At 44.8% G+C, this 23,746-nt stretch overlaps 1 protein-coding gene across 2 annotated transcripts; it reads left to right on the top strand.

Annotated features, from left to right (window-relative positions):
- The first annotated feature begins 195 nt into the window (after positions 1–195).
- On the top strand, positions 196–12,200 carry LOC121542986 (arrestin-C-like). 2 transcript variants are annotated; one of them, XM_041852666.1, is made up of 16 exons: positions 196–290; positions 1,334–1,367; positions 2,418–2,448; positions 2,676–2,736; positions 2,830–2,874; positions 2,984–3,177; positions 3,352–3,411; positions 3,524–3,600; positions 3,719–3,854; positions 3,984–4,068; positions 4,165–4,237; positions 4,360–4,497; positions 9,450–9,557; positions 10,820–10,873; positions 11,039–11,068; positions 11,490–12,200. In XM_041852666.1, exons 1-15 carry the CDS (start codon positions 230–232, stop codon positions 11,049–11,051), a joined length of 1,170 nt encoding a protein of 389 aa, XP_041708600.1. In that variant the 5' UTR covers positions 196–229; the 3' UTR covers positions 11,052–11,068; positions 11,490–12,200. The 2 variants fall into 2 exon arrangements, with proteins under 2 accessions (XP_041708600.1, XP_041708592.1); XM_041852658.1 differs by lacking the exon at positions 11,039–11,068.
- The last annotated feature ends 11,546 nt before the right edge of the window (positions 12,201–23,746 follow it).

Here is a 23,746-nt window from a genome sequence, read left to right as displayed (position 1 = left end):
CTCTACTCTTCATACCCACCCATTCAACAACACACAACACACTACTCAAGGACATAATCCTTTTAAGTCACCTACTCTGCTTATTTTTAACCCTGTTGTAGCCAAAAAAAATAGCAACCAGCTAATGAATTAATTAATAGGATTGGGCCTAAAAGTAGTGTCCTATAACGTGCCAGGAAAGCTGAGGGGAGGGTGGCGAGGTTGAGAGGTCGAGTTATAAGGCCGGAGGATGGGAGGTGAAGGACGCTCACAAACGTTCAGACAAAAGAGAGAGTCAGGACACAGAGGAGGTGAGTACACTGCAAGCCTCGGCTGACCCTGCTTTACATCCACAGCATAGCCTAATGGGGAAAGATTACATCGTGCATGGAGGATTATATCGTGCATGACACCATAGCTTGTCAACATCTCAGAGAACTGTATCTGCATTTAACCTATATCTTAAGTGATAACTATCATACTGATTTTAGGAATGACTGATTATAAGATATAGATGGGTGTGCAATGTAGCCTTCACTGCAAGGATGGAAAATGTGTTTCAGTGTGAGCAAGCTTTTGTTCTAACCCTGCTCAGGTTAGGGATGCATTGGAACAATAACCTACACTCACTGAGGCTGCCCAGGGCTGGGATTGCCCACCTTGCTTTACTGTCATGGGATGGAATATTCTTTTTTGCCTTAATCTTTCATTGCAGATATAATTTATCTATCTAATGTTTTTAGAACTGACACTAGGCACGGAGTATAATCAAAAAACGAGTGTAGAATAGGAAAGATTTGATCAACATCTACCACCTATGAATGGACAGGGCATGTGATGTGCCCATTTGAAATATATTCATCCGTCACCTGTATTGGCAATAATTGTAGTATGTTTACATTGGCAGCCTCAGACAGGCTTAGACAGTGGACAGAGTTAAATCGGAGCAGCTTTAATACTTGCCGCTAGGTTACGGCCACTAATGGAGAACTTCAGACAAACCGGGAGGGTTAGCATCTTGAACAGTGTGTCTATGAAGTTGTCTTGAATTTGTTACAACAGCCATTTGGGGGATTAATCTGACCTCAACTCAGATTAGGGGACCAGTGCATCGTTATGTTAATCTCCACTCCTAGTGATTAGCTACACTGGTTTAGACAAATCCAAGACTAATTAGTTTATTTTCTACTCCCATTGTCCAGCTTCACCATATAACTTATTTGCGACCAGGGAGGACTCTTATTTAGGAAAGTGTTACAGTGTCTTTTCTGTTGTGTTGAGCTGTACTGTACTTGTTATTGTATTGTAATGCTGTCCCCTATTGGTTTTTAACCATTGTTTTCTACCTCTACAGACAACCTCATCCAATTCACCACAGACATGGCAAAGTGAGTATCTTTTAAATTTACCCATCAACTAACGACAATGGCTAATTTATAATAATTTGGTGGGTGCTTATATTTGTCCTATTTCACACATTTACAAGTGTGTATTAATATGCATACGGGAATTGGAAATTGTTTTTTTTGCATATCCCAACCCTGAGACACCCAACCTATAGCACATTGCCTAAGGCTATAAGGGCTGTGTGACACCTCTGGGGCTTTAGGTTAAGAGGATCTAGATAAATCCTGATTAGGATGGATCATCTCTGGATTAGATCCGGAATAGAGCAGTTTAGAATTAACAGCCCAGAGCCTAGCATACACAAGCAAAGACACAAGTAAATAGGCAAGCGATGCATTTACATTTACATTTTAGTCATTTAGCAGACGCTCTTATCCAGAGCGACTTACAGTTAGTGAGTGCATACATTTTTCATACTGGCCCCCCGTGGGAATCGAACCCACAACCCTGGCGTTGCAAGCGCCATGCTCTACCAACTGAGCTACAGATTAGGAATATTGAATTGATAGGATTATATTATGAGATACCGTATGAAAAAACCATTTATGAGAAAATTAGTATGCAAACCAAGTAATTGTCAACCACTCCTCAGTAGTGTTTCTGTTGTAACCAGATCAAAGCATACTGTAGGTCAGGTTCCCCTTCAGACAGACCTATGTGTTATGTGAAGTTAGCTGGCTGTACCAGTCATGCCAGCAGCTCCCATGCCACCCTGGGTCCTAATCCATCCAGAGCCTCAGTGGGAGGAGGGAGGGGGAGTATAGGCCTCATCCTTTAACTGGAGCTGACAGCAGGCCAGTTAGGGTAGGTCACTATACATTAAGCAACGTACTGGGATGGCTCAGTAAGGAAATCAGTGAGTTTTCAGACCGTAATGCCCATTGACACTAGGGACGATAACTAATACCACCAAGTGGAATTAGACTGAGGGCATATGGGGCCAGGCTGTGGAGGAATGGTGACGGGTTTAGATTGTTGAATCCAATCTAGAATCTAAACTCCTGACTCTTCCTATCACCCTCTCTCTGTAGAGTCTACAAGAAGACCAGCGGCAACGAATCGGTAAGAACCCCCTCTGACATCATCACTGCAGGACACACTGGTGCTCTGATGCACTTATCGCATAACAAAGCAGGAATCCATAGGCTTCCTCTAACAGAGCCAACCTATATGTATACAGCACAGCGATTCTTCAGGCTCCATCAAGATAACTTAGATTATGGCTTATCCATACCATGTTGATGTCAGGCAGGAAGTAACCTCTCGCTCTCCCGTTCCCTTTTTCCTAGATTGCTCTCTACCTGGGGAAGAGAGACTTTGTGGACCATGTGGAGAGTGTTGACATCGTCGGTGTGTTATAAAGTTCTCTGAATGTCTTTACAGAGTAGTGTAAATGTGTGTGTGTTATATCTACATCAGTTTTTCTTATATCTTCTCTTGCAGATGGGGTGATCAAGGTGGACCCCACTGAACTTGAAGGCAGGAAAGGTAACATTCAGTTGATTTCATTGTATCTATTGAACCCTGAAAACATGCATGAAGTCATATTCAACCAATCGAGGTTCAGTTTAAATACCGAAGCCCTATCTTTCTGCAGTATGGGTGTATCTGGCATGCGCCTTCCGTTATGGTAGTGACGACCTGGATGTGATCGGGCTGTCATTCAGAAAAGACATCTGGGTACAAAGGATGCAGATCTACCCTGTTGTTGGCACCAAACCAGCCAACACCCCCATGCAGGAGGCCCTCCTGAAGAAATGTGGGGACCAAGGCCATCCCTTCACTTTCACTGTGAGTCTTACTTTGTGGCATTCCATCTCATCCTTCCACTCTCTTAGATGGTGTTGGAAACCACATCAGAGGCTTTTGTCACCATGGACATTCCCATTCAGGGAAATGGACATACTAGCCTGTTGGTTTGTATTTATTCACACCTCATCACTTCTTCCTTCCTGTCCATTTCAGATTGATACCAACCTGCCATGCTCAGTCGGCCTTCAGCCTGCACCAGAGGATGCTGGCAAGGTACGTTAGTATCTCTCTTTCTCTCTCAAATGTTCTCTCTATTTCTTCTCTCTCTCTTTCACTCTCTCGTTTTAATCCTTTCATCAAAGACAAATGTTTTCTACCCCTGCAGTCTTGTGGTGTCGACTATGAGGTGAAAGCATACATTGCCAAGGAGGCAGACGACCCTGATGAGAAAATTAGCAAGAAGTATGTATTAGTGGAATGCCATGAATTTCACACAACTGTACATGCCATTTGCTGTTGCTAGGAATCAGATTATTGTGTATTCTGATGGTTTCCTCCCTCTCTTCCTCTCTCCTGTCAGGGACACTTGCCGTCTGATTATTCGTAAGATCCAGTTTGCCCCAGGCATAGTGGGTGCTGGACCAAAGGCTGACATCAGCAAGAACTTCATGATGTCGGACAAGCCAGTCCACCTGGAGGCCTCCATAGAGAAGGAGGTAGGCCTGTAGATTTTTATTCTGTAAGCCTAGGAGAACATTGATTACTGTGCTAGTTTGCTATTGATAGGGCATTCTGTATGATACCTTTTGATTTGAACATGTTTGCTTCCATTTGGTGACCTTCAGCTCTATTTCCATGGAGACTCAATCCCTGTAAAAGTCAAAATCAACAATGAAACCACCAAAGTGGTGAAGAAAATAAAGATTACAGGTGAGTCAAAGTGGTTGTGACCCGAGTTCGCTGTCTTCATTGCGTGTGTACGTGTTTCAAATCTTGATTATGACTGAAACATCTCTTTCTGACCAGTTGACCAGACAACAGAAGTGTTGCTTTACCAATCTGATAAATATTCCAAGACGGTTCTTACTGAGGAATTTGCGTAAGTCAAGAACACACTCATTCCATTACTACTGCAATCTAGAATTACTAAGCCTTATGTCTACCTATACCCCAATACTCAACTCAAACACAACTTCCTGTTTGTGTGGTCATCCTGTGCAGGGAGGAAGTAAAAGGTGAATCCACCATGGAGAAGACATTCATGGTGATCCCTCTGCTGTCCAACAACAAAGAGAAGCGTGGTCTAGCCGTGGACGGCAGACTAAAGGATGAGGATACCAACCTGGCTTCCACCACAATGTGAGTCAATGAGTTCCCCAAGACATACAGTTGAAGTCAGAAGTATACATACACTTAGGTTGGAGTCATTAAAACTTGTTTTTCAACCACTCCACAAATGTCTTTGTCACGATCGTCTGAGGAAACGGACCAATACGCAGCGGGTTGAGCGAACATCGTAGACTTTATTAATAAAGAAACCACGATAAAACAACAAACCAAAAATGACGAAAGTGAAGTCCAATACTGACAATGACTAAACCGGAACAAAAACCCACAAACACACAGTGAAACCACAACAGTTTAAATATGGCTCCCAATCAGAGATAACGAGCCGACAGCTGTCACTCGTTACCTCCGATTGGGAGTCACATGAATAATCAAGAACCACCACAACATAGAAATGCACAACTAGAAATCCCAACATAGAAATACACCCAAATGAAAATGAACAACCCTGGCTCCATAAATCAGAGTCCCTGGAGCCAGAGTGTCACAGTACCCCCCTAAAGGTGCGAACTCCGGGCGCACCAGCATACAGTCTAGGGGAGGGTCTGGGTGGGCGTCTGTCCATGGTGGCGGCTCTGGCACTGGTCGTGGTCCCCACCCCACCATAGTCACTACCCGCTTACGTAGCCTCCTCCAAATGACCACCCTCCAATATAACCCCACTGGATTAAGGGGCAGCACCGGACTAAGAGGCAGCACCGGACTAAGGGGCAACACCGGACTAAGGGACAGCACCAGGAGAAGGGGCAGCACCAGGATAAGGGGCAGCACCAGACTAAGGGGCAGCACCGGACTAAGGGGCAGCACCAGGATAAGGGGCAGCACCAGGATAAGGGGCAGCACCAGGATAAGGGGCAGCACCAGGATAAGGGGCAGCACCAGGATAAGGGACAGCACAGGGCTAAGGGGCAGTACCGGACTAAATGGCGGATCCTGGCTGGCTGGCTCTGGCAGATCCTGGCTGGCTGGCGGATCCTGGCTGGACGGCTCTGGCGGATCCTGGCTGGACGGCTCTGGCGGATCCTGGCTGGACGGCTCTGGCGGATCCTGGCTGGACGGCTCTGGCGGATCCTGGCTGGGACGGCTCTGGCGGATCCTGGCTGGACTGCTCTGGCGGATCCTGGCTGGACAGCTCTGGCGGATCCTGGCTGGACGGCTCATGGCTGGCTGACGGATCTGGCTGCTCATGGCTGGCTGACGGATCTGGCTGCTCATGGCTGGCTGACGGATCTGGCTGCTCATGGCTGGCGGAAGGCTCTGGCTGCTCATGGCTGGCTGACGGATCTGGCTGCTCATAGCTGGCGGAAGGCTCTGGCTGATCCTGTCTGGCGGAAGGCTCTGGCTGATCCTGTCTGGCGGAAGGCTCTGGCTGATCCTGTCTGGCAGACGGCTCTGGCTGATCCTGTCTGGCGGAAGGCTCTAGCGGCTCCTGTCTGGCGGAAGGCTCTAGCGGCTCCGATCTGGCGGACGGCTCTGAAGGCTCATGGCAGACGGGGCGGCTTTGCAGGCTCAGTACAGACGGGCGGCTTTAGCGCCGTAGGGCAGACGGGTAGTTCAAGCGCCGTTGGGCAGACGGGGCAGTTCAGGCACCCGTTGGGCAGGACGGGCAGTTCAGGCGCCGTTGGGCAGACGGGCAGTTCAGGCCCGTTGGGCAGACGGCAGATTCTGGCCGTCTGAGGCGCACCGTAGGCCTGGTGCGTGGTGCCGGAACTGGAGGTACCGGGCTGAGGACACGCATCTCAGGGCTAGTGCGGGGAGAAGGAACAGGGCATGCTGGGCCCTGGGGGACGCACCGTAGGCCTGATGCGTGGTGCCGGAACTGGTGGTCCCAGGCTGAGGACACGCATCTCAGGGCTTTTTATGGTGCGTGGAGCAGGAACAGGCCGGGCTGGGCTGGCGACGCGCACCGTATCCCTGGTGCGAGTGGCCGGAACAGGCCGGGCCGGGCTGGCGAAGCGCACCGTATCCCTGGTGCGTGGAGCAGGAACAGGCCGGGCTGGGCTGGCGACGCGCACCGTATCCCTGGTGCGAGTGGCCGGAACAGGCCGGGCCGGGCTGGCGAAGCGCACCATATCCCTGGTGCGTGGAGCAGGAACAGGCCGGGCTGGGCTGGCGACGAGCACCGTATCCCTGGTGCGAGTGGCCGGAACAGGCCGGGCCGGGCTGGCGAAGCGCACCATATCCCTGGTACGTGGAGCAGGAACCGGCCGGGCTGGGCTGGCGACGCACACCGTAGGTTCTGTGCGTGGAGCAGGAACAGGCCGGGCTGGGCTGGCGACGCACACCGTAGGTTCTGTGCGTGGAGCAGGAACAGGCCGGGCTGGGCTGGCGACGCACACCGTAGGTTCTGTGCGTGGAGCAGGAACAGGCCGGGCTGGGCTGGCGACGCACACCGTAGGTTCTGTGCGTGGAGCAGGAACAGGCCGGGCTGGACTGGCGACGCACACCGTGGGCTTGATGCGTGGAGTAGGAACAGGCCGGTCCGTACTGGGAACACACACCACTGGCTTTAACTGGGGATCAGGAACGGGCCGGACCGGACTGGTAACACACATCAGTCTCTCACGCCGTGCCGCAACAACTTCCCTTCCTCTACTCGCCAATGGCTCCCGTAATCCGATAGCCTTCTCTCCACGTCTCCCTGTGGCAGCCTCCTGCTGCCCAGCCGCCCAAGCCATGTGCCCCCCCCAAAAAACTTTTTTGGGGTTGCTCCTCGTCCTTCCAACGATGACCCTGCTGACGCCGCTGCTCCTCTCTCGCCAGGGCCTTGATCTTCCCCCAAGGTCCCTTGCCCCCGAGCATGTCCTCCCAGGACCACGATTTGCCCACCTGGGCCATCGCCAGCCTCTCGATCTCCTTACCAGGCGCCTCCTCCCATGTCCAGTCTCTTTGCTCCTGGACACGCTGCTTGGTCCTTTTATGGTGGGTTTTTCTGTCACGATCGTCTGAGGAAACGGACCAATACGCAGCGGGTTGAGCGAACATCGTAGACTTTATTAATAAAGAAACCACGATAAAACAACAAACCAAAAATGACGAAAGTGAAGTCCAATACTGACAATGACTAAACCGGAACAAAAACCCACAAACACACAGTGAAACCACAACAGTTTAAATATGGCTCCCAATCAGAGATAACGAGCCGACAGCTGTCACTCGTTACCTCCGATTGGGAGTCACATGAATAATCAAGAACCACCACAACATAGAAATGCACAACTAGAAATCCCAACATAGAAATACACCCAAATGAAAATGAACAACCCTGGCTCCATAAATCAGAGTCCCTGGAGCCAGAGTGTCACAGTCTTGTTAACAAACTATAGTTTTGGCAAGTCGGTTAGGACATCTACTTTGTGCATGACACAAGTACTTTTTCCAACAATTGTTCACAGACAGATTATTTCACTTATAATTCACTGTATCACAATTCCAGTGGGTCAGAAGTTTACATACACTAAGTTGACTGTGCCTTTAAACAGCTTGGAAAATTCCAGAAAATTATGTCATGGCTTTAGAAGCATCTGAGAGGCTAATTGACATAATTTGAGTCAATTGGAGGTGTACCTGTGGATGTATTTCAAGGCCTACCTTCAAACTCAGTGCCTCTTTGCTTGACATCATGGGAAAATCAAAAGAAAAGACCTCAGAAAAAGATGTGTAGACCTCCACAAGTCTGGTTCATCCTTGGGAGCAATTTCCAAACACCTGAAAGTACCACGTTCATCTGTACAAACAATAGTACGCAAGTATAAACACCATGGGACCACGCAGCCGTCATACCGCTCAGGAAGGAGATGCGTTCTGCCTCCTAGAGATTAACGTACTTTGGTGCGAAAAGTGCAAATCAATCCCAGAACAACGGCAAAGGACCTTGTGAAGATGCTGGAGGAAACAGGTACAAAAGTATCTATATCCACAGTAAAACGAGTCCTATATCGACATAACCTGAAAGGCCACTCAGCAAGGAAGAAGCCACTGCTCCAAAACCACCATAAAAAAGCCAGACTACGGTTTGCAACTGCACATGGGGACAAATATCGTACTTTTTGGAGAAATCTCCTCTGGTCTGATGAAACAAACATAGAACTGTTTGGCCATAATGACCATAGTTATGTTTGGAGGAAAAAGGGGTAGGCTTGCAAGCCGTAGAACACCATCCCAACCGTGAAGCACGGGGGTGGCAGCATCATGCTGTGGGAGTGCTTTGCGGCAGGAGGGACTGGTGCACTTCACAAAATAGATGGCATCATGAGGAAGGAAAATTATGTGGATATATTGAAGCAACATTTCAAGACATCAGTCAGGAAGTTAAAGCTGGGTCGCAAATGGGTCTTCCAAATGGACCAAGCATACTTCCAAAGTTGTGGCAAAATGGCTTAAGGACAACAAAGTCAAGGTATTGGAGTGGCCATCAATAAGCCCTGACCTCAATCCTATAGAACATTTGTGGGCAGAACTGAAAAAGCGTGTGTGAGCAAGGAGGCCTACAAACCTGACTCAGTTACACCAGCTCTGTCTGGAGGAATGGGCCGAAATTCACCCAACTTATTGTGGGAAGCTTGTGGAAGGCTACCCGAAACGTTTGATCCAAGTTAAACAATTTGAAGGCAATGCTACCAAATACTAATTGAGTGTATGTAAGCTTCTGACCCACTGGGAATGTGATGAAAGAAATAAAAGCTGAAAGAAATCATTCTCTCTACTATTATTCTGACATTTCACATTCTTAAAATAAAGTGGTGATCCTAACTGACCTAAGACAGGGCATTTCTGCTAGGATTAAATGTCAGGAATTGTGAAAAACTGAGTTTAAATGTATTTGGCTAAGGTGTATGTAAACTTCCGACTTCAACTGTAGCTCTACCACACCTTCCTCTCCTTCTGTAGATGACGATAAAACACATTTAGTGCATTTAAATGCCTGAGGTAACACATCCCTGTCCTGTCCTCCCCTCTCCTAGCATTCGCCCTGGCATGGATAAAGGAATGCAGGGAATCATGGTCTCTTACAAAATCAAGGTGAACCTCTTGGTCTCCAGCGGAGGCCTCTTGGGAGGCCTAACAGCCAGGTAAGAACTGGAGTTGATATATGACATACATGTATATACTGAACACAAATATAAACGCAACATGTAAAGTGTTGGTCCCGTTTCATGAGCTGAAATAAAAGATCCCAGAAAATTAACCATATGCATAAAAACCTTATTTCTCTCAAATCATGTGCACAAATTTGTTTACATCCCTATTCCCTGTAAGTGAGCATTTCTCCTTTGCCAAGATAATCCATCCACCTGACAGATGTGGCATATCAAGACGCTGATTAAACAGCATGATCATTACACAGGTGCATGTTGTGCTGAGGACAATAAAAGCCACTCTAAATGGTGCAGTTTTGTCACACAAGACAATTTTGTTTTGAGGGAGAGTGCAGTTGGCATGCTGAATGCAGGAATGTCCACCAGAGCTGTTGCCAGATAATTGAATGTTCATTTCTCTACCATAAGCTGCCTCCAACATTGTTTTAGAGAATTTGGCAGTACATCCAACCGGCCTAACAACCACAGACCACATGTAATCACGCCAGCCCAGGACCTCCACATCCGATTTCTTCACCTGCGGGATTGTCTGAGACCAGCCACCCGGACAGCTGATGAAACTGTGGGTTTGCACAACCGAATAATTTCTGCAACAAACTGTCAGAAACAGTCTCAGGGAAGCTCATCTACATGCTCGTCGTCCTCACCAGGGTCTTGACCTGACTGGAGTTCGGCGTAATTCGGCATAATTCCTGGATGCTGTAAATGTCCCAGTTCTTTCATGGCCTGCATACACATCAGATATGTCACCCATTGAGCATGTTTGGGATGCTCTGGATCGACATGTACGGCAGCGTGTTCCAGTTCCCGCCAATGTCCAGCAGCTTCGCTCAGCCATTGAAGAGGAGTGGGACAACGTTGTACAGGCCACAATCAACAGCCTGATCAACTCTATGTGAAGGAGATGTGTCGTGCTGCATTAGGCAAATAGTGGTCACAAAAGATACTGACTGGTTTTCTGATCCACGTCCCTATCCTACCTTTTTCTTAAGGTATCTGTGACCAACAGATGCATATCTTTATTCCCAGTCATGTGAAATCCATAGATTAGGGCCAAATTTATTTTTCAATTGACTGATTTCCTTGTTGGAATTGTAATTCAGTAAAATCTTTGAAATTGTTGCATGTTGCGTTTATATTTTTCTTCAGTGCATAATACTGTATGTCAGTGAGGCATTGTTGGACAGACATGATTATGTTGCCCACTGATAATGTACATTTTTGTTTCGCCACAGTGATGTCGGAGTAGAAATCCCCTTGATACTGATGTCCCCCAAACCCGCAGATGTGTAAGTACAACTCTACTACCTTGTTTATAAGTGTGACATGGCTGATTAATGTGTGATGATATTCTGGCATGCGGGACTATTTCAGTATTCCAATGATTCAATATTTTGCAATTTTTTCCCATAAGAATGCTGATCTTATGTGTTTGTGCATTTCTTGAACTACAGCCCAGTGGAGTAAATGCCTCTGTAGTGCAGGTGAGGTCACTCCCAATGTAACATGTTTTAGGCCCGATGTTCACTTCTTGAAGGGGTACAAAAGCTATATTTGGCAATAATGGGAAAGGGTTGAAATTGTTGCATGGGAAAGAAACGTTTTGCATTGTTTCTCATAGGAGATACAATCAAGGTATAGAATTACACCAGCCTTAGCTCTTAACTAAAGAAGTGCACAATGTCGACACAATGTATCCTCTTGATATGCTTATGTATTGTTTTGCAAAATGACCACATACTTAGATAAATATGCCAATTAAAGATTATACTGCAGCACAGTGCACAAGATATCACGGTTTGATAGTGGACTCAAAAGAAAGAAAAACTATTGAACAGAACAACCACATATTCAAGCAATTCCTTGTCAGATAGCTGATGTGATTTTGTGTTTCTCCCCCTCTAGAACGGATATCAAATTTGAGTAGATTCCTAAACAGAAGATGCAGAAGGACGACAAGGAAGAGAAACCGCGACAGACAGCAGACTCAGACACGCTTAAAGACCAACTGACGCCAGAGAAACTAAACACCAATAGGAAACACAGCAAACACCCAAGACTATCACAAACATATACATTTCCCACTGATTGACTCTTCCCACTGAACACACACTAGTTGAATTAACGTTGTTTCCATGTCATTTCAACAAAATTACGTTGAACCAATGTGAAATAGACGTTCAATTGACATTAAATTGACGTTTGTGCCCAGACCTTTCTTCAACATTACCCCTATTGATAAGGGCACATGCATTCTACACCAATCACACACACTGGGATGTCATCATATCCCAGTTAGAAGAGGGATCTCAGAATCCCCTTTAACGAAAGACAGATAACACAATTCATTACTAGCCACTATAGGTCAACATGTAATTTCTATAGTTTCAAATGTTTGCCTTTTTCAAGTGAACTCTGCAATCAAGAATATATAATAGCTTTTAATTTTTTTGCACATGTTATCTCAAAAGGAACTCAAACTTGCTCTAGTAGCGTTTAAGTGTTAATAAATGAATGGATGGATAGGCAGTGGTAGGTGGGGACAAGACTGTGGAGGAACCCTGATTGGTGCACTCTTGTGACAACAGAAACATATTAAAAGATGTTCACCTCCTACTTCCTGTGTCAAGTCTTTATGTGTATCTGCACACTGTATTCTTCTGTTGGTTCACCTCTTCTTTCCTCTGATGATGATAAGCAATGCCCCACAGCCATCAAAGTCTCTCCAAACCTTTCAAAGCAATAAGCTCTTGGATTTTGTCAACCTCAAAATCACCAAAGACCGATAAAGATAAACCAACATTCAACCACACCCCAAAAAATTATCAAGACAGCATGGTTCTCAAATGGCTCTGAAACAAATGACCAGTGCAGCAACACCGCACAGCCAATACACGCAGAGGACATTCAGGTACAAACTGAAACCAGGTACAAACAGGACTGGGGTGCTTTTACATCTTTTACATACTCACGACTAATTAGGGTCCCCTGGGAAACATGAACCAAAACTATGGTTACTACCGTGTCACACATGGACAATGGCTAATGCAGTCACATAGGCATTTAAACCATCACATATTACATTTTACAACATAATATATTGCTTGCAACAAAGCAAATTGTAAGTCTACAATCATGATGTGGCCCCAACGCTTTCTTTTAAAAAATAGCGCTATCACCTGTCCATTACACACTCTTAGAAATAAGGGTACGGTATTGTTCCCTAAGGTACAAAAATATCAAAATACACATAATGTACCTTCAGAGGTACACATATGATCTCACATAGTACTGATGTGCAGATAATGTAGTATAATGGTACTTTTTTGTACCCAATATTTTGAATATAAAGGTACAATCATCACACTTTCACTCTCAATGTAAGGAGAAGGTACATTTCTGTTTCCCAGGGTACAAACACATTTTGTGTACCCTCAACTCTTGATGGTACTGATCTGTACCTTGAAGAAAGGTACTTATTTGTACCCACCATAAGGTACAATGATGAATTTTTGCCACCTAAAATGAACGGCTTTGTCACTACTCTAAAAAGGCAAATTTGTACCATAATAATTATCATTATCATATTTTCCAGCATGCTCTACTATATGTTGATTTTTAAAAATAGTTTTTAATATCTGTGGTTTTGCATGTACATTGATTGATTGATTTATTGATTGATTGATCAATCTTATGCTACACAAAGCTAAATAACATATCGTTTTCTAAACTAATCCAATCAGTTAGTTAGATTTTTTGCACCTGTTAATGAAATGGCTGTTCCAGTTTTTAAATGGCTTAGGTAGTCTCCTCACAATGTTCCTAACCCTGGCAGTCATTCTAAATGCAGGTTGCGGGTGAATAGTAATGCCAACTGTTGGATATCCTAACTCTGGCTGGATTCCAATAGGAATCACTTTGCAAGCCAGCATAATGTGACTTGCAGGTAAGCTTGAAAATTAATGTAACTTTCCCAGGTTTTCCAGAAATCCCGTTTGGAAAATTCCTGGAAGTGGGAGGGAATAAGCAGGAAATCCAGAATCCTTCAACCAGGATTTCAAGGAATTTGGGAATAGTTACCGGAATTTTGTAACCCTACTTGCAGGCCTGATGTGGCATGTAAATCATGAGGTTCCGGCCACTGAATTAGGTAAAAATTAGGCCTCAAAATAAGGCCTTCTGAGATGTGTAATGTATTGTCATAAAGAGATTCATTTTAATGATAACATACGCCTAGGAACTCACTTGGTGAAGGCCACAGGACTGAACATGTATGAATTCAACAACCATGTCTCTGTCACTAACAAATACAGTCATGGGTGGTAACTCTACAATTCCCTCGAAAAGGCAAGGCACACGGGGAAATTATACAGGAGGCGTGGCTTAGTGGGGCCGCGGTTTTCAGTTAGTTATTTTTGGCCACCCTAGAGTAGAAGTGTTGTACCAGTTTAAGTGATCTATGGTAGAGGTACATTTTTGCTACTTTCAATTAACAAATGGCTTTGTCACTGTGGTGGTTCCCAATAAAGGCAAAATGCACTTTTTCTTAAAGCACACTTTTGTACCTGTGGAGTATACTGTATGTAAGAAAGGTACTATCTGAGGTATTATGCACCTGTAACTAAAGGTACAAATGATGTACCTTACAGAGTACCACCCCAGTGACAAGCTATTGTACCCCTTTAGGAACAAATCTAAACTTTATTTTCTAAGAGTGCAGCTAACACTTTTGGGTTTGTAGTCTGTCCGCCAGGGCACATCGGCTCTCTCATCACAATTTAACATGACAGACCTAGCAGGAGTACGGTATGGGGGAGAATGACACGAGGCAGAAATAATGGTGCTAAGTGCAAACCTTCATCTCCCGAATACAAGCCTACTAATTTCATGTATGAACCAACTACGGGAGTGATGGTTACATGCTCCCTTTCCTAAAAACCTTGAGATGGAATCGATTAGAAAAGCTCAGAAATCGAACCTGACGAAAGTGTGAAGATACCTGCGTTGTCAGGTGTGGTGAAGACTTCCGAGCTGCACCCCAATGAGCAGGAAATTCCTCAGATAACTCTGGCCCAGTGGGTGTAAGATTCTTGGACAAAGGAGATATTTTGGCAGACCCATATGTGGTATCAGGCTGGGTGGAGAATGAGCTGGGTACTGTTAACTCAGTCAAACTATCCAGAGGTGGACTGGTGTTGATTTTCTGTGTGTCCGCATCACACGCCTCGGGACGAAATCTCTCTTGCTTTGCTCTCCGGAGCAGAGCGCCACTGATAGGAGTGATAACTGGAGTGGCATTGAGTTTCGAGGTGTATCAACTGAAGATGAGGATCCCGCCGTTTGGTGCGAAGCAGACCGGTGGCGAGCACAGGACTGAGGAGACCCTGTCTGTCCTTTTTAATTTTGATGCAGAGTTTTTGCCTGATAATGTCATGTAAAGTATGTCAGTTATCCAGTGAGAGCTTTTATTCCAAAACCACCCACTACGGTGTTCTAAGTGTCAAGTGCATGGTCATGTTGCAGCAGTGTGTAGGAGGGAGATTCTGAGATTTGAGAAGTGTGCAGGAGGGCATGGGACAAAGGAGTGTATAGTTTCGGTGGAAAAAAACTGTGTGTCAATTGTGGTGGTGTCCATGTTGCTGGGGATCAGACGTGTCCGGTGCAAGAGAGACATGTTGAGGTTGCCATGGTTTGAGCAGAGCAGAAAGTGTCATATGCTGAAACAGTGAGGAAAGTAGAGGATGATGGGCAAAAGGTGAGGGAGCCTGAGAGGGCCAGTAGTAAGTGACCCGAATAGTTTGTGTTTTAGTAAGGTTGGCTTCTTGGCGTTCATTGCTATGGTCATTAGTTGTACTGCTCAGATGGAACGGAAATCTCAGAAGATTGATTTGTTAGTAGCAGCAGCAAGTACATTTTTGGGTGTCAGAGAGTTTAGTGCAGAAGAACTACAGGGGGTTTTGAGAGAAGGGGTTCCATCCTTCCAGGCCGACGACCTGATGTAGGATCTGCAAGTAGTGGGAAGGGGTGGTGGGTTTGTTGGGGATAGTGTTGTATATGTAGGGTTAGATGGTGGTGCAATATATTTTATCCCATTCCCCTTTTCCCAACAAAGCATCTAGTCTGGCGGAAAACCACATGAAGAAGCACCCAGCTAACAACAAACGTTCCCACAACTTTAGCGAACGTTCTCTTAAGAGTCTCAATAGGTAATTAACTAACATTTTCATAGGAATGTTCCCGTGATGTGTAAGGAATGTTTCCAAGAGACCATTGCCTTAATGTCAAATAGAACTTACCCAGATAGTATTTAAGATATTATTGATCTAGACACGTTAAATGAGAATGTTGCAAGAACATTAATGTGTCCCAGTTTTCTATGGGTTAGGAGAATATTCCATCAACGTCCCACCAAACATACACAGAACATGGTTGCCATGTTCTCAGAATATAAGTTACAGTATGAATGTTCTAGACACGTTTCATGGGAACGTTGAAAGACCATTAATGTGTCCAGTTTTCTGTGGGTTAGGAGAATATTGCATCAACGTCCCACCAAACTTGACACATGAATGTTCTTGCAACGTCCCATAAAACACACCTAGAACATTAATGTTGTATATTCTGAGAACATTGAACCATGCTCTAGATAAGTTCTGCTTGACATTAAGGGAATGAGAACATTTGAATCATTTTGAATGCAGCAGAACGCTTTTTGGGACTCAGTGAGTTTACACTGTCAAAGAATGCCCCTGAGCCTGTGCAAGGGATTTGACTTGAATTGTAATGTGACTGAAGGAGTGGGATGGGTTTTTTAATGCGTCTATTTTTGTATTTTGTATGATGTCGCTTTTTTCCCTTTTCCTACAATGGATATTTTCTTCTATAGTTTACCACCTGTACCATAGGAGGCAGCATGCACCTCTAACGATTGTTTTATGGACTGCCATACCATAATACATTTAACATTTACATTTTAGTCATTTAGCAGACGCTCTTATCCAGAGCGACTTACAGTTAGTGAGTGCATACATTTTTCATACTGGCCCCCCGTGGGAATCGAACCCACAACACTGGCGTTGCAAACGCCATGCTCTACCAACTGAGCTACACAGGGCCTTCTAATACCATAGAAGAAGAAGAAGAAGAAGAAGAAGAAGAAGAAGAAGAAGAAGAAGAAGAAGAAGAAGAAGAAGAAGAAGAAGAAGAAGAAGAAGAAGAAGAAGAAGAAGAAGAAGAAGAAGAAGAAGAAGAAGAAGAAGAAGAAGAAGAAGAAGAAGAAGAAGAAGAAGAAGAAGAACAACAACAACAACAACAACAACAACAACAACAACAACAACAACAACGATACACAGAACGCAACAAAAGCTTGGCTAGCGTTACCAAAGATGGTGGCTAAATAAGATAGTTTACTCTGGCCGTTTACCTTTTTATTTTTTATTGTCACGGTTCCTGTGTAAGTGGCCATTTCCTCTTTTGCGTGAGAATGCTTTTCCCCCATGAGCATGATTTTTTCCCTGCGTGAGCTCATGGTTCCTCCATAATATCTGGCATGCTCACGCGAGAGAGAGGACAGCTGGCTCTGGTCTACTTATTGTCCACTCCTGCTCGCCCTGCTCGCCCCACCCGCCCCGACCAGAAAAAATTTGCCAGTGAGATGTTTCACCCTGGGGCACCCCCTCCGCGGGACGGGGGCAATAAGTAGACCAAAGTGGGCCAGCCCCAATCAGAAAAAATGAAGGGAGTGGGGTGCAGATATTGAAACAGTGAGTAATGGAGTGAGAGGATTAATAGTAGGGGCAGTAAGCCAGGTGATACCCATGGGTACAGGGGGGAGAACTACCAGCACCTGATACAGTATAAACAAGCACAAGCAGTAATAAGGAGGACTATTAGGACAGCTAAGAGGGAGTATTGGTGTCAGTTCTGTGGAAACAAAGACAGGACTACTCCTGTGGGAGAGGTATGGGGGATGATTAAAACCCCATAGTCTAAGCCCTGTCTAAGTCGGGGAAGGGGGGGGGGGGTTCTACTAAGCTATATGGAATTGTTTTAAGAAGGTCATACCAAGGATCATTTAGCTATTTGATTTTGAATTTTAAGACCCCTTGAAGTATAAAAAATATATATACAAAAAATATTTGATGCAAACGCATTGAATAACAGATTCACTACATCACACAGATAGTCCCAAAAAAAATCAAAAGGAAATTTGTTCTGAAGTGTCTTTAACCCCTTATTTTTGCCACTAAACAGTCTCCACATATACTGTTCTTCCATTCATGTTTTCAACTGGTACCAGGGGACCTTCAGATGAGTCTCATCTTTCCATAGAGTGGTCATAATAAACTCAGCAAAAAAAGAAACGTCAATTTTTCAGGACCCTGTTTTTCAAAGATAATTCATAAAAATCCAAATAACTTCACAGATCTTCATTGTAAATGGTTTAAACACTGTTTCCCATGCTTGTTCAGTGAACCATAAACAATTAATGAACATGCACCTGTGGAATGGTGATTAAGACACTAACAGCTTACAGACGGTAGGCAATTAAGGTCACAGTTATGAAAACTTAGGACACTAAAGAGGCCTTTCTACTGACTCTAAAAAACACCAAAAGAAAGATGCCCAGGGTCCCTGCTCATCTGCGTGAACGTGCCTTAGGCATGCTGCAAGGAGGCATGAGGACTGCAGATGTGGCCAGGGCAATAAATTGCAATGTCCGTACTGTGAGACGCCTAAGACAGCACTACAGGGAGACAGGACGGACAGCTTATCGTCCTCGCAGTGGCAGACCACGTGTAACAACACCTGCACAGGATCGGTATATCCGAACATCACACCTGCGGCAAAAAGTGCTCTTCACTGACGAGTCGTGGTTTTGTCTCACCAGAGGTGATGGTCGGATTCGTGTTTATCATCGAAGGAATGAGCGTTACACCGAGGCCTGTACTCTGGAGCGGGATTGATTTGGAGGTGGAGGGTCTGTCATGGTCTGGGGCGGTGTGTCACAGCATCATCGGACTGAGCTTGTTGTCATTGCAGGCAATCTCAACGCTGTGCATTACAGGGAAGACATCCTCCTCCCTCATGTGGTACTCTTCTTGCAGGCTCATCCTGACATGACCCTCCAGCATGACAATGCCACCAGCCATACTGCTCGTTCTGTGCGTGATTTCCTGCAAGACAGGAATGTCAGTGTTCTGCCATGGCCAGCGAAGAGCCCGGATCTCAATCCCATTGAGCACATCTGGGACCTGTTGGATCGGAGGGTGAGGGGCTAGGGCCATTTCCCCCAGAAATGTCCGGGAACTTGCAGGTGCCTTGGTGGAAGAGTGGGGTAACATCTCATAGCAAGAACTGGCAAATCTGGTGCAGTCCATGAGGAGGAGATGCACTGCAGTACTTAATGCAGCTGGTGGCCACACCAGATACTGACTGTTACTTTTGATTTTGACCCCCCCTTTGTTCAGGGACACATTAATAAATTTCTGTTAGTCACATGTCTGTGGAACTTGTTCAGTGTATGTCTCAGTTGTTGAATCTTGTTAGGTTCATACAAATATTTACACATGTTAAGTTTGCTGAACATTTTAGAGGACGTTTCTTTTTTTGCTGAGTTTTATTTTGAAGGCCAAACCGTTCGTACAGACGATTTTGCGAGAATAACGATTTTCGGGATGTCTCATGGTCTGACAAACACCGCTCTAGCTCTGTCACCTTTCACTGCAGATGCAGAAGTGTTAAATAGGCGGATGCGATGGATTGAGATGCATCCAAGGCAAAAAAAACAGACATCTCTAGTTTAAACTGACAGATTTTTATGGGGATTTTTTTATTATGCTAATTAGATTTGAAAGGTGGGGACACTGTTGCAGTGAGAGTCATTGAAAAGGCAGAGATGTTAACCCAGGCATTTGTGAAGGTGCAGTGTGGGAGAGAGAGTGTCAAAGGAGCACATCCGGGGGTCCCCTTTTTACATTGGCTGAGATGAAGAGAGTGAAGGCTAAAGCTGGGGTAACATCTCCTGGGAAGGATGAGATGTGTTACAGCATGATGGCTCATCTCAGTGACACTGCAATGGGAAAAGTATTGGGCCTTTACAATAAGGTGTGGCATGAAGGGAAACTGCCTGACAGTTGGAAGCAGGCTGTAGTGGTGCCGATATGGAAACCAGGGAAATGCCCTACTAATCCTTCCATCAAGCTATAGGCTGATAGCGTTGACATCTCATGTATGTAATCTTATGGAAAGGATGATAACATAAAGGCTGACTTACTTCCTGGAGAGCAGAGGCCTAATGTCACCAGATCAAAGTGGGTTCAGGAAAGGCAGGGGAACGATGGATCCTGTACTGTGCCTTGAGTCAGTCATACGGAAGGCACAGGCAAATAAGGAGGTGGTGATAGCCATTTTCTTCGATATAGAGAAGGCCTATGATATGATATGGAAGGAATCAAGGCTTACTTATCAAACTGAATATCATGGGGTAGGAGGAAGGGTTTTTTACTGGATAAAGGATCTTATTTTGGGGCAATTAATACAAGTGAGGGTGGGGAGCTCTATGTCAGAAAGTTATGAGGTAGATAACGGTACCCCCCAGGGAAGTGTCATTAGTCCTTTGTTGTTCTCCATTATGATTGACGACGTATTCTTCCAGGTGAGACCACATATTGGGAGGTCATTGTTTGCGGTTGACGGGGCGCTGTGAAGGAGAGGGATACATATTCCCCATACAGCCGGGAGAGTTCATGACGTGATCAGTGAAGTGGAGCAGTGGTCCCTCAGGTGGGGCATCAAGTTCTCAGTTGAGAAAACACAGACTGTGTTTTTTACTAGGAGGAAATATGCCTAAAGCTATACGGAAGGAATCTGGAGAGGGTGGGAGTTTTCAGTTTCCTGGGGGTCTGGTTTGACACTCGAACGACATGGGCGGAGCATATTAACAGAGTAGTTGTCAAAGGAGAGAAAATATTGAATGTAATTCAGTGATTGCAGGGGATTGCAGGTGGTGAGGCCAGACAGGGTAGTCATCTACTCTGACTCCTTAAATGCATTTGTGTCTCAGAGCAGACAAGATGTATTGTATGAGATTTTGCAGCGCTTGTATAGGGTGAGACAGATGGGGGAATTTGGGATGTTCCTCTGAAGCTATATGGAAGGAATCTGGAGAGGGTGGGAGTTTTCAGGTTCCTGGGGGTCTGGTTTGACACTCGAATGACATGGGCGGAGCATATTAACAGAGTAGTTGTCAAAGGAAAGAAAATATTGAATGTAATGCATTGCCTGTCAGGAATGGAGTGGGTGGGGGCAGATAGAATGGCATTTAAAATGCTATGTATAGCGCTGTCAAGGTCATCACTGGGCTATGGAAGATTAGCATATGGATCAGCAGTTCAGACATCTTTGAAAAAGCTACAGTAGATGTAATCCAGGCTCAAGCCCCAAGAATATGTTGTGGTGCAGTCAGGACCTCCCCGGTGGCAACGCTGCAGGTAGAGTTGGGAGAGATGCCGTTAACCTCTACGGGATCGGTGTCCCTATACCAGGATGGTTGTTGCTTAATATGCAATATGTGACTAGAATGGCGTTGTAAACAACGGCAACTTTTCTGGACATAGACATGTCTTATATGGGCAGAAAGTTTAAATTCTTGTTAATCTAACTGCAGTGTCCAATTTACAGTAGGTATTACAGCAACAAAAAAAGACCATGCTATTGTTTGAGGATAGTGCACCACAACAAAACACTTTTGTCATGGCAACTGGTTTGATACATTCACCTCTGAAGGTAAATCATGTACTTACATTCAGTAATCTTGCTCTGATTTGTCATCCTGAGGGTCCCAGAAATAAAATGTAGCATAGTTTTGTTTGATAAAATCAATTTTTATATTGAAATGTAGGAACTGGGTTCTACAGTTTGAACCCCTGCTGTCTCTGGCTCCACACTCACCCTGCCCAGCCATCTAGATGTGTGAAAGTTAGTGCATAAGCTAATGATCCATCATGTATGACATTCCTTGGAGTGTGTAAACTAAACAAAATGTATTACCATAGCATTTTTGTATGTTCTCTATAGTTATGTACTTGAAAATGTATAAATTGACCAATTCTGAAAATGTGGGAAAACTCCTGGCAGACTTGATACAAAATATTGTGTAGTAATGTAATTCTTCACTGGAACAGTCTGAAACTTTGCACACAATGCTTCCATCTTGTGGACAGAATCTAAATTACACTTAGAGTCCTACATCACTGTCTGGCCTTTCTCTTGCATTTCAAAGATGATGCAACAACAACAGAAATAGAAAACGCATGTTTCTTTGTTTGTATTATCTTTTACCAGATCTAATGTGTTTCCACAAATGTGTAAGTGTTTCCTTTCAAATGGCACCAAGAATATGCATATCCTTGCTTCAGGTCCTGAGCTACAGGCAGTTAGATTTGGGTATGTCATTTTACGTGAAAATTGAAAAAAAGGGTACGATCATTAAGAGGTTTTAAAGTTGAGAAGACAACAACTAACATGACATATTGGGTAAATCTTCAAGGACATAGGGTTACACATCCTACAAAAAAGGGGCTCCTAGAATACTGAAAACATTTTGGGTGGATAGGTAATGGCAGTACGAGAGAGATAGGGCTGTTGGGAAGGAGTTCAGCCCTTCTGTGGTTCTTCCTGCTATCCCATCTTGGTTGCTCCCTCAGCCAATGATAGACCTAGGGTTGCTTGAGAGGGTAAGAGCTGGGGAGGAAGGAGTAGTTCCAGTAAATATTGTAAGTTAACATTAAGAACACAGTACTATGCTTTCTTGAATATATTCGCAGATGGATCTAAGGACCCTAAAACAGGGAGGATAGGTGCAGCTTTTAATGTTCTTGAGTTTAAGGTGGCAGTGAATAAAAAAGCAATGGATCATTTACTGTATCTGTTTACACAATGTAGTTGCTGGCAATACTCTTGGCTGCAGAGTGATTGCAGGTGGTGAGGCCAGACAGGGTAGTCATCTACTCTGACTCCTTAAATTAATTTGTGTCTCAGAGCAGACAAGATGTATTGTATGAGATTTTGCAGCGCTTGTATAGGGTGAGACAGATGGGGGAATTTGGGATGTTCCTCTGAAGCTATATGGAAGGAATCTGGAGAGGGTGGGAGTTTTCAGGTTCCTGGGGGTCTGGTTTGACACTCGAACGACATGGGCGGAGCATATTAACAGAGTAGTTGTCAAAGGAAAGAAAATATTGAATGTAATGCATTGCCTGTCAGGAATGGAGTGGGTGGGGGCAGATAGAATGGCATTTAAAATGCTATGTATAGCGCTGTCAAGGTCATCACTGGGCTATGGAAGATTAGCATATGGATCAGCAGTTCAGACATCTTTGAAAAAGGTGGTGAGGCCAGACAGGGTAGTCATCTACTCTGACTCCTTAAATTAATTTGTGTCTCGGAGCAGACAAGATGTATTGTATGAGATTTTGCAGTGCTTGTATAGGGTGTGACAGATGGGGGAATTTGGGATGTTCCTCTGGGTACCAGCTCATGTGGGAGTAGAGGAGGTCCTCAGGTCGAGAGAGAAGGGAGGAAAGTGTAATCATAAGGCTGAGACATGGACACACAAGGCTCAACAGTATATTGAAATTAGTAAGAAAACATCAGACTGGGAGGTGTGATCACTGTCAGGAGGAGATGGAGACAGTGGAACACGTTCTATTTCAGTGCCAGCAATATGGGAGAGAAAGGGAGAGATTATTATTAAATGTATGGAGTAATGTTGTTGAAGAGCCAAGCTTAAATGAACTGCTGAGAAAATCTTCAGGGGATGTAGTATTTAATTATGTATTTCATTTCTTAGGGAGATGAGAATAACGGGTAGGATTTAGACCTTCCCTGTCTCTGGTTCACACTCCAGTCCAGTTGGTGGCGGTAATGGACTTTAAAGTTGGTTGCCAACCGCCATATAAAATTAACAGAAGAAGAAGAAAAAAGTGGTAGTTCTAATGCTCCAATAACGTTGGATGCTGAAGAAGGTGGTTGTAATGCACCAATAACATTGGATGCCGATCTGGAAAGGAAGGGGGAACTGCGATGACGTGAAGGCGAAACAATAGCGCTAACTACAGACCTATGTCCCCTGAATACTTTTTTTTTTTATATACTTATAA

This window comes from Coregonus clupeaformis, chromosome 3, assembly GCF_020615455.1.
Source record: "Coregonus clupeaformis isolate EN_2021a chromosome 3, ASM2061545v1, whole genome shotgun sequence".
NCBI lineage: Eukaryota > Metazoa > Chordata > Actinopteri > Salmoniformes > Salmonidae > Coregonus > Coregonus clupeaformis.
The sequence above is the reverse complement of the archived record's forward strand: the minus strand, read 5'-3'. Positions and strand labels throughout refer to the sequence as shown.

Excerpts from the sequence above, each read along its gene's own strand:
- LOC121542986 (XM_041852658.1), top strand. The coding sequence starts at position 230 with ATGGGAGGTGAAGGACGCTCACAAACGTTCAGACAAAAGAGAGAGTCA. Across the intron at positions 2,737-2,829 it reads GGAGAGTGTTGACATCGTCG|ATGGGGTGATCAAGGTGGAC; the intron begins GTGTGTTATAAA and ends CTTCTCTTGCAG. Across the intron at positions 4,069-4,164 it reads GAAGAAAATAAAGATTACAG|TTGACCAGACAACAGAAGTG; the intron begins GTGAGTCAAAGT and ends CTTTCTGACCAG.